Consider the following 10,936-nt stretch of genomic DNA (forward strand, 5'->3'; position numbering starts at 1 on the left):
ACCCATACATTGCCCATCCCAAGACATCTCCATGGCCAATCAGAACAGTTACAGTTTATTTGCATTGCAATCAGTTCTTGTCCTTTTGATGTCTTCTTGAGTGGGGGGGTCTTCTTTGTTGTCCCATACTGTGTTGACAGATATCCAAGTTTCCTTGAGAATCACACCTTGGTGGGCTGACAGGATGATTTGCATTCCATTGTATCCCACACCGCAGGGGCTGCTTTCATCTCCTCAGGACAGGAGGCTCACTTTTATCCTTGTGGTTCAGCATTGTTGTTTATGGCTTCCCAACAGTTTAAAACCAAATGTTCAGGCTTATCAATACTGCTGCTTACAATAGGATCAAACAAGATGTCCAGATGCCAGGCCTATTGACATTTCTATTTACACCTGGGGGAGAAAGCATATTCACTCCCCATATCCTGTCTTCCCACCATATCTGATTGTATCAGTCCAATGTTGACTTCCAACATATGCCCCTTTGTGTCTGAATGACACACCAACAATGAGAATTCCATGATCCATATTCCTCTTCAACCTTGCGGTCCATCATTATCCGAACAGAGAAAGGGTGAACCCAGTCACTCACCATTCATCAATTTCCACTCATTCCAATTAGTTTTCATACAAATTACACTTCTATAAGGACATTGAAGGAGTTAAAATTTGAATTACTATTACAAATACATATTCACCAACAAAATTAAAATACATACGTCAACTACACTACTAAACACACCATACAATATAATTCAAGTATTTATGCTTGAAGTAATTAAATGTTCACTTTCTTATTACATTTGTTGTGTCGTTCAGGAATTAGGCAGTTTGTTCTGCTATGTCCTTTTCTGCCACAGTTGTCACAATTTACAAGATTTTCCTCTGTTTTTAATGGTACATCTAATTCATACGATGCAATTTTATATCTATTTCGTGTTTCTATCTCCATGGATAGGACTTGGATCTTTTTATATAGATATCGTGTCATACAGCACATGTAAATTTGCAAAAGGGATAAAACCACAGCAACAATGAGCAATACTACAATTGGATGGATTAAAAAATTCAAAATTCCATTAGCTGCACTTGAATGCCCAAATATGACCTCCCACCAATAACCCTTAGCATTATTTTCTAACAGATGTGTGATGTGTTTTAGCTCATTCTGGTCATGGTGTATTAGGATTGTAGCATTAGCTCTTTCTTGCTGTAGTTTCTTAAGCAAATACTCATCTTTATCAAATTTGACCAGCCAATCCTGAAGCTCTTTCCCCATTCCCAATTTTAGCGCTTGAAGATTGGCGGGGTTATGATATCTAATATCCACAGACAAGTTTGCAATGATGGGAAGCACATATCTCCAACTTGGTGTTTGGATCTCAGTGATGTTACCAAGCGTGCACCATACACCACTATTCACAGTTGTTGTTATTGAGCAGTGGGTTGTGATCAAAGTTACATTGGTGATGTCTAATAGAAAGAAACAGACTCTCTGATGTCCTAAGTACATGACTGGTGCCTTGTCTTTTGCAATAGACTCCCCATCCAGAACACAAACCGAAGCATTGTTCCAACACTTGTCCTCCACCAATCTATACTGGCCTGGTGTACACAAGATATCTTTATTTCTATGAAGGCAGAGGGAAATATCAACCTGTTTCACAATCCATTTTTCCTAATAACCTGAGGATGGTCTAATCTTGGATGTAATAGTGTGGATCCTCCAGTTAAAATACCAATTGAAGTGATCTTATATACAACCTCTAAAGGGGAACTCGTGTACGGAATTAGGGAAGAGGCATAACACGTTTCCACGTTGTGATTACTACAACCAATCCAAGCGTTGGCCCACCATTTAGAATTTGTGAATTTGAGGAGCTCCGGTAATGCAGCTGTGGCCTGAGATAGTAATTCAAATGGCCACTGCCCACTATATAAGGTTTGAATTGCCAACTTTATATTAGTTGATAGTTCCACCTGCCCTTGTGTACAGACCAGAACCCAGGATATATTTCTCCCATAAGTCTGCATATTTTCAACGAACACCTTAAAATGCTGAATAATGTCCGTTGTTACTCCAATATTAGTATCTATGTGTCCTCGCTGTAGGTTGCTGATGACTTGATTAATTTCCCTCTGTACCTCAAACCCGTTTTTACTATTAGATGCTATGGCTGCAAGTTTGGCTCTTAAGACACTGATATCTGCCTGATTAATGAGTCCCATACCAGCTCCTACCCCACCCAATATTGTACTGAACATATCCCTTTTTCCTCTGTTCTTCCCAGTCCTAATCAAGTGATTGCTTGCCCTTGTGCTTCTAGGAATTAGCCATTGATAGAGGGAACGTACCTGATTTAGAGTATGCCCTGTACATGTTGGAAAATGGGTTCTGATTAGCCATTGAGAAATATTGAACCGCCATGTGACAAATGCATATTGAACACCACTAGCCATTGTCTGGGCAGAGTCTAGGTTAACTTGAAATGGTTGTCCTATCTCCAAATGTGAGGCCTGTTGAGCATTCTCAGAATCTTTGTTTGTGCATGGTCTAATATAATCTGGATTGGCATCAATAATATGCATAGCCCCAATCTCTATTTCTGGTGCACCACATGTCCAGTGACCAACCATCTCCTTATAAGTCTTATATGATTTGGACATTGTACCAATAATATAATTTTCACCACGCTGAATTGACATGCTCATGTCTGTGGTTCCACCAAGGCCTGTTTTACTATAAGCCAGGTTAATATTTTTTGGTATGAGCTTTGGGTGCATACTATCGTGCCAATAAATGCCACACATAAACAAATATTCTCCTTCTCTCAAGTTGTCACTAAATATTCCATATTGAATACCTTTCTGCTCACCTGCATTTGGCAAGTCAGACTCTTCTCCCAGCCAATAACCAGTATCATTCACATACACTGTTGCCATCATGAATGGTTGTAGTGATTCTGGCAAAATGTTTTGCGCACCATGTGTTAATTCAAGCCTTCCCATACTTGAACTATGATTTACCCTCCCAAAAGAGAAAACCACACTGTACTCGAATTGCCCACCCGGATTCTTATAAAATCTTTGAGAAGCATCTTTTCCCTCCGGAATGAGTCGCACTTTCCTACTCCTGACTTTGTGGCTATTATCACTTTGTGGCAAATCCATAGCTGTTACAGGTGATATAAATACTGCCTTTTCATGTTCACCATCTGGAAACATATGTGTGTCTTCATCCCCTGATTGTTCAAAATCATGCAATCCAATAGCATGGGTGATGCCAATCATCAACAAAATTGTTGTAATCTCCATATCCAGAATCCGGAAATTTCAGCCTGTTAATTCACGCTTCATGTAGGATCCTGGAATAAAGAACAAGAGAAGCATCACATTCTTATCAGTTATATTCTTTTACATTGATCTGCATGAACCCACATATCCATATCCCTTCTTTTCATGCATTTGACCCCTTTCTTACTGTCCACTCGTTTGACCTTTACAACCTGATCACTCAGTTTCACTGTCACCAGGAAAGGGCCCATCCAATTTGCATCCCATGAAGACTTAGGCACAAAGTTCTTTACCATTACCCTGTCTCCTACTTCTAGTTTAATCGGTGGCCTGCCAGATTCTTCTTTTGCCCTTGGTGCCATATTGGAGGCTGCAAAGTGCAGATATTTCTGTATTTGGTCCTGTAACTGTGTAAGGAATTTTTCTTTCTCGGCACTCTCCCTCATTGGTGTACTAAGCTGTGGGTCTGCAGGGTGGCACAGGTTCATTATCCTACCAGTCATTAATTGATATGGAGTGATTGAGGTTCCTCTTGCCTCTGTACCCCGTATGGCCATTAAAATTGTGGGTAAGTGGCATAACCAGTTATTTCCAGATTGTAATACCATTTTTTTAAGTCTTTCCTTTAGCGTTCTGTTCATTCTTTCTACCATCCCTGATGATTGGGGATGATATGGTACATGAAATTTCTGTTCAACATTCAACATCTCACACATGCCTGTCATGATCTTCCCTGTGAAATGTGTGCCCCTGTCTGATTCTATGACCTTAGGGAATCCCCACCTTGAGATGACCTCCCTCCATAGGGCTTTTGCTGTTGCTGCTGCAGTGTCTTTCCTCATGGGCAAAGCTTCCACCCATTTAGAAAACACATCAATTACCACCAGCAAATATCGGTACCCTCCAGGAGCGCTGGGCAAAGGACCAACAAAGTCAATTTGCAACCTTTCCCATGGTCCTTCTGCCAACGGTATCCTGGACAGCACAGGCCTTTGTCCTTTTGGTCTTGGGTTCATTTGAGCACAGATCAAACATTCTTGCATAACCCCCAGAACAGTGTCTTTCATGTTCTCCCACCAGTATTTTGCTTGAACAAATTTTAAACTACCCTCAGTGCCCATATGACCTGTCAGTCTATGGTTTTCTTTTGCAATGTCCTTTTGATACTGACATGGTACCACAAATCTAGGGCCGTCTGAGGTTTCTCTAAGCAGCAGATCATCCTGGAGAATGTAGTTTTGGGGTATAGGTGCTATCTCTTCCCTAATGGAGCATTTGATTTGCTGCAACTTAGGGTCTTTATCCTGCTCCGCTGCTAAGCATGGTGTTGGTGTTCTAACAATAGGCAGGCATTCAAGCTCTACATCGATTTTGTCTCTGTCCTCACTGTCATGTTCATCCCAGGCCTGCCTTCCCTCAATATGATAGGGAGTCCACCTGGCCCCCATGACAGCTGCTTCTTTTGCTAGCTTGTCTACTTCATTGTTGCCAACTGTAATTTCATCCATGCCCTTCTGATGTGCCTTTACCTTTATTATTGCTATTCTTTGTGGTTCTAAACAGGCTTTGTCCCAAATGCCCTTCAACACTGAACCAAGCGCAAGTGTCTTGCCTGATGCATCACTAAACCCTCTTGTGTGCCACAAAGGCATGTACTCAGTTAGTGATCTAGCAACATAAGCACTGTCAGAAAAGATAGCAATTGGGCCTGACTGAAAGTGAGAAATGGCTTCTCTTACCGCTTCCAACTCTGCTCTTTGAGCGGAGAAATTTCTTGGGCACTTGATGAGAACTCGTTCATAGGTCTGTGGACACCACATGGCGTACCCTGTGTGAAACTGTCCCTCTTCCCAATACCTAGACCCATCTACCCAAATTTTAAGATCTTCCTTTCCGGTTGTCAATCTAAACACTTCCTGTGTCTTAGTCCTATGCACCTCTCCACAATCATGTTTCTCGCCTTCGTATTGCATCAATTGTGGCAGCACATAGGAGGCACTGTGCGCTACAGTGATGTTTCTTGGTGTCAGATCTACCAGCCATCTAGCTACCCTTTGAGATGACACCCCACTGAGTGTCCGCTCCAAGAGCATCTTGATGGGAGTGTGAGGAGTTTGTAAGATGATTTTGGCAAACCCCACTATGTGTTCTGTAGCTATGACTGCCCAGTGCACTGCCAAAAGATTCCTGACACAGTCCTCAAATCCTATTTCCACAGGACTCAATAACCTTGATAGGTATCCAACAGGAACCCATTTACCTTGTCTCTCCTGCAGCAACACAGCCGTAATTGCTATCTTGGAGGCGTTAACCTGTATTGCAAATGGTAAATCTGGGTTTGGATTGCTTAGAGCAGGTGCCTGAGTGAGGCTGATCTTCAGCCTAACAAAAGCTTCCTCATGCTCTTGCATCCACTCAAGGGGGTCTGCTTCTCGTGTGTTCCCTTTCAAGAGTTCATAGAGCGGCTTGGCTTTCTCAGCAAACCCCTCTATGAAGTCCCTACAAAATCCAACCATTCCCAAAAATTGTCTGAGGGATGTTTTTGTGTTTGGCCTAGGTAATTTCTGTATAGTTTCACACTTGTTTGGGTCAGGAATCCTCCCCCCTTTTGAAACTATGACTCCCAAGAAGGTCACTGAATCCTTCATTAACTGGGCCTTAGTAGGATTTAACTTAAGGCCTGCATTTTCAAGAAGCGCCAACAACTCTTTCAGTAACACGTAGTGTTTTTCCTTGTTGTCAGTTTGGAGCAATATGTCATCCACATATTGTACAATACAGTCAGGCTCCGAAAATGACAACAATATCTCAACCATGCATTTATGGAAGTACGTTGTACTGGTCTTGAAGCCCTGTGGCAACCGACAAAATGTGTACTGCTTCCCTTGAAATGTAAATGCAAATTTGTACTGGCAATCAGGATGTATGGGGATTGAAAAGTACCCATTTGAGATATCTATTGATGAGTACACCGTGGAAGATCGTTTTAGCGTTGTCATCATGTCGGGCATTTTGGCGACCACATTTGTAACAGGAGGGGTACACTTATTTAATGCCCTATAGTCCAGAGTAGGCCTCCAACCATTTGGTTTCTTGACTGGCCACAAGGGGGCATTGTTTGTTGACTGACATTCCCTGATTACATTTTGGGCCAGTAATTCCTCCAGTATTTTTTTGATATATGGAATGGACTCAGGAGGTATTTTGTATTGCCTCTGGGGAGGGGGATCTGGGCCTTCTACCATCACTACCCAGAGAGTGGTGGTCAATGATTCGTACTCTGATTGGTCCCCGGTTATTAGTGGTGTACCCCAAGGTTCAGTACTGGGACCGCTGTTGTTTAATTTATTTATCAATGATATAGAGGATGGTATTAACAGCTCTGTTTCTATCTTTGCAGATGACACCAAGCTTTGTAGCACGGTACAGTCTATAGAGGATGTGCATAAGTTACAAGATGACTTGGATAGACTAAGTGTCTGGGCATCCACTTGGCAAATGAGGTTCAATGTGGATAAATGTAAAGTTATGCATCTGGGTACTAATAACCTGCATGCATCGTATGTCTTAGGGGGGATTAAACTGGCAGAGTCACTGGTAGAGAAGGATCTGGGTGTACTTGTAGATCACAGACTACAGAATAGCATGCAATGTCAGGCTGCTGCTTCCAAAGCCGGCAGGATATTGTCATGTATCAAAAGAGGCATGGACTCAAGGGACAGGGACATAATACTCCCCCTTTATAAAGCATTGGTACGGCCTCACCTGGAATATGCTGTTCAGTTTTGGTCACCTGTACATAAAAGGGACACTGCGGAGTTGGAAAGGGTGCAGAGACGCGCGACTAAACTAATATGGGGCATGGAACATCTTAGCTATGAGGAGCGATTAAAGGAGTTACAATTGTTTAGTCTTGAGAAGAGACGTTTAAGGGGGGATATGATAAACGTATATAAGTATATTAATGGCCCATACAAAAAATATGGAGAAAAACTGTTCCAGGTTAAACCCCCCCAAAGGACGAGGGGGCACTCCCTCCGTCTGGAGAAAAAAAAGTTTAGTCTCAAGGGGCGACACGCCTTCTTTACCGTGAGGACTGTGAATTTATGGAACGGTCTACCTCAGGAACTGGTCACAGCAGGAACAATTATCAGCTTTAAAACAGGATTAGATACATTCCTGGAACAAAATAAGATTAATGCTTATGAAGAAATATAAAATCTCATCCCTTCCCCAATATCGCGCCACACCCCTACCCCTTAATTCCCTGGTTGAACTTGATGGACATATGTCTTTTTTCGACCGTACTAACTATGTAACTATGTAACTATGTAACTACCATGTTTGAAACTTTGCCACACTGAGATTTTGATGTTGCCCACACATTGTTATGTTGCCACAAAATATCAGCCAGTTGTCTGTCCTCAGTTTTTAACAATGCAGCAGGGTCCAGAGAGTCAGTACTTTTGATCGCATCAATTCCATAGTTATCAGTAATCATCCTAAGGCAGCCTTTGTATCGTGATCCTTTCCACAACATCCAATTACACAGATCAACAACAAGCCCATGTTCTCTCATCACATCTGAGCCAATAATGGTACCTTCGTGTTGGAGATAGGTACAGACTATGCTCCACACCTAGGTTTCCCATGTTTTTATTTATAGGCACAGATTGTTTAGAGGGTACCAGCTGTCCACCAAAGCCTCTTAGGAAAATGTGTTTACCATTAGGGTTCACAGTCAAATCCAAATTAGTCAAACTTACGGCTGCCCCCGTATCCATTAAAATCTTTGTACGATGGCCCCCTACCGTACCCTGGATACGTGGTCTACCGCCCTTGTCCCTATCTAGCTGGCACACTAGGGACAACACAGGGGCCTGACATCCCTATTGTTTCATATAAGGATTTGTTGGAGGTGGGGCCTTTAATTCATCTGGCATCTCTGCTATTGCTTTGCCTATCCTCCTGATCTCCTTCAAAAGTGGACCATATAATGTAGCTTCAGGAGTCTGAGGTACTCTATCAGCTTCATTATTTAATCCTTGCTTTTGTTGCAGTTTTTTTGGTATCAAATCTTTGCTGTTACCTTTCCTATTACTTCTGCACTCTCTCATAGTATGACCCATATTTCCACACTTGTAACCCTTTCCCATAAATCTCACTTTGCCTTCATTCTTAACTACCTCTGATATTCTCTTTTGGGGCTTGCTGTCATGACTAGTCTCCTGAATCCAGTCCTTTAAGATATTCAAAAAGGCTTGATAGGAATTTGCATTCCTTAAGGCAATCTTTGTTGGATAGTCAACAAAAGTGCATTTATTAGCCATTGAATAGAGAAAACTGCTGTCGTCAGGAGACATGTCAGGACAGTTATAGGTAGCACGAAATATGGTCAAATATTCACTGCAGAAAATAATTGGGTCATCCCCTCTCTTTAACTTAGCATTCTCTAGGGCATTGGTACCTCTGGTATCTCTTCCTCCCATCACTCTATGCAACTCTTTCAGCCTATCATTTGCATTTCCCCAGTTGGAGTTGAGTTCTGCAGATAATCCTTTGTGAGTGCCCACAGGAGGCTGCAACTTCTCACAAAGCTGAGATGGGAGCCATACATGAAATAAGGCACATGCATCTCTATTGTTGAGATTATACTGCGTAACCACAGCTTCCAACCTATTGGAAAGACTAATGGGTGAGGCACTTGTATCAAATTTCCCCAAAATTTGGCATAGGTTTGTTTTGTCCTGTATAGAGAGTGTTGTGGATTGGACACGATTGCTACCATGAATATGCAAACTATCCCTTCTTTGTCTACTTCCATCTGATACAGGAATAAAGAGAGAGGAACTATGATCTGGGGTCGATTGTAGATCATCTGCAGTGCAAATAGGCTGCTCCTCCCCCCATTTCCTATCTCTTTTCTCCTGTTCAGGGGAACCATACATTTGTGTTTGATTGCCACAACAACAATTATTAACTTCAGCATTTTCCTGAGGTCTCAAGGTCCCACTGCAATGCTCTTTATGAACCAATTGTTTATTAGCATCATGTAACTGATTCTTAAGTGCTCTCACAACATCATCATTCTTTGCTTCTTTTTCTCCTAATGATGCAATTTGTAGATCTCTAAGCCTACATCTTTCCTCATATTCCTGTATTTCATCCTCCAAATCACAATTCTGTTGAACCAGTCTGTCCACTTCCTCTCTGAGCTCTTCACACTCACAACCATCACTTCCAGCACTAGCAATAGCCAGAGTAATATCCTGTTCAACCTTATCCAGCTCACCCCTTAACTGAGCCTTTTCAGAATACCATTGCAATTCCTTTTGTTCTGCAATCTCTTTCATTTTCATTAACATACACAACATATTAGCTAATTTCTCTTTCTTTGCTTTTTTACTCGCCTTTCTATGTTTGCTACTCGCATTCTGCTCATCACATTGTTTCATAATATCATTAAACTGGTGTGTCAAGGCATCATCTGTACAAATCTTAAAACTAGCAGATGCATACTTTCCAACAAATTGATTTACAATTTCCATTTTTACCTACAATTCCTAGAACTACAGACAACAATAACTAGATATCACCAACTTACTATAGCCAGTAAATGATAATGCACAAAGAAACAAAGATATACCAAATAAACTACTATAGCCAGTAAATGATAATACACAAATAAACAAAGATATACCAAATAAACTACTATAGCCAGTAAATGATAATACACAAAGAAACAAAGATATCTCAAATAATTACTATATTATTGAGTAATAACTTACTACAAAGAAACACAAAATTACTACAAACAGTAAATGACAATTTACTACACCAGGGACAAAGATTTCACATAATCCTCCCTACGGTAATTCATACTCCAAAATCACTATCAGAGTCTCATGACCTTACCAATTCCTGACTGACCGTACCTCATATACCTGATCAACTACCGATCCCAGATCCAGGCCAAGAGTGATCTCCTATTGAGGCATAAGGCTACTTCCCCTTAACATGAGGTTCAGAGAGCTTACTCTCCCTCACTTTCCTCGCAGAGATGTCTGGTTTTATCCTTTAGATCCTATGAGTACTTCAGTCAACAGGGTACTAACCCTAACTTGCCGGCAACAATTAACACTTTTACAATTATACAGGCCTGAACTTCATAGACTATCAACAACACACATAACATAACATTGCTTATATAAGATACAAGTAAAGGAACTTATACTCACCAATTAAACGCGTCCGCTCATTGATGCAGTGTTTTCCAGAACTTCGGGTTGATGTCTCAGGTGTCTTTTAGTATCCACGAACCAGCATGCTACTTATCCACCAAGGAAATTTCCCCTCGCTCTGTCTCTCTTGAAGTGGTTTTGGTCTGGTCACCATGCAGGATACTCCTTGGACTTTCAGAAACTGGATAAAGCAGATTTGAACGTCTGGGTCCTTCGTAGAGTATTGTATTCCACGATCCGCTGGGGTGCCAAATGTAGAAACTGCTTTGTTTCTGGGGTGCCTTACTAATTGATTGAGGACAACTGGATCTTTATAGGGGTTTATTACAAGCTACACATATACATATAAAAAAACAAAAGGGGGATCCTAACTAATTAAGGGATAGGGGTGCAAGGAAGAG

General features: G+C 41.4%; 1 protein-coding gene across 1 annotated transcript; it reads right to left on the reverse strand.

Annotated features, from left to right (window-relative positions):
- Positions 1-8,183: 8,183 nt before the first annotated feature.
- LOC130293200 (posterior protein-like) lies at positions 8,184-9,902 on the reverse strand. The gene has a single exon (XM_056541701.1). The coding sequence runs from the start codon at positions 9,840-9,842 to the stop codon at positions 8,184-8,186; it is 1,659 nt and encodes a 552-aa protein (XP_056397676.1). The 5' UTR covers positions 9,843-9,902.
- Positions 9,903-10,936: the final 1,034 nt, after the last annotated feature.

The sequence above is a fragment of the Hyla sarda genome, chromosome 10 (assembly GCF_029499605.1).
Source record: "Hyla sarda isolate aHylSar1 chromosome 10, aHylSar1.hap1, whole genome shotgun sequence".
Classification (NCBI taxonomy): Eukaryota; Metazoa; Chordata; class Amphibia; order Anura; family Hylidae; genus Hyla; species Hyla sarda.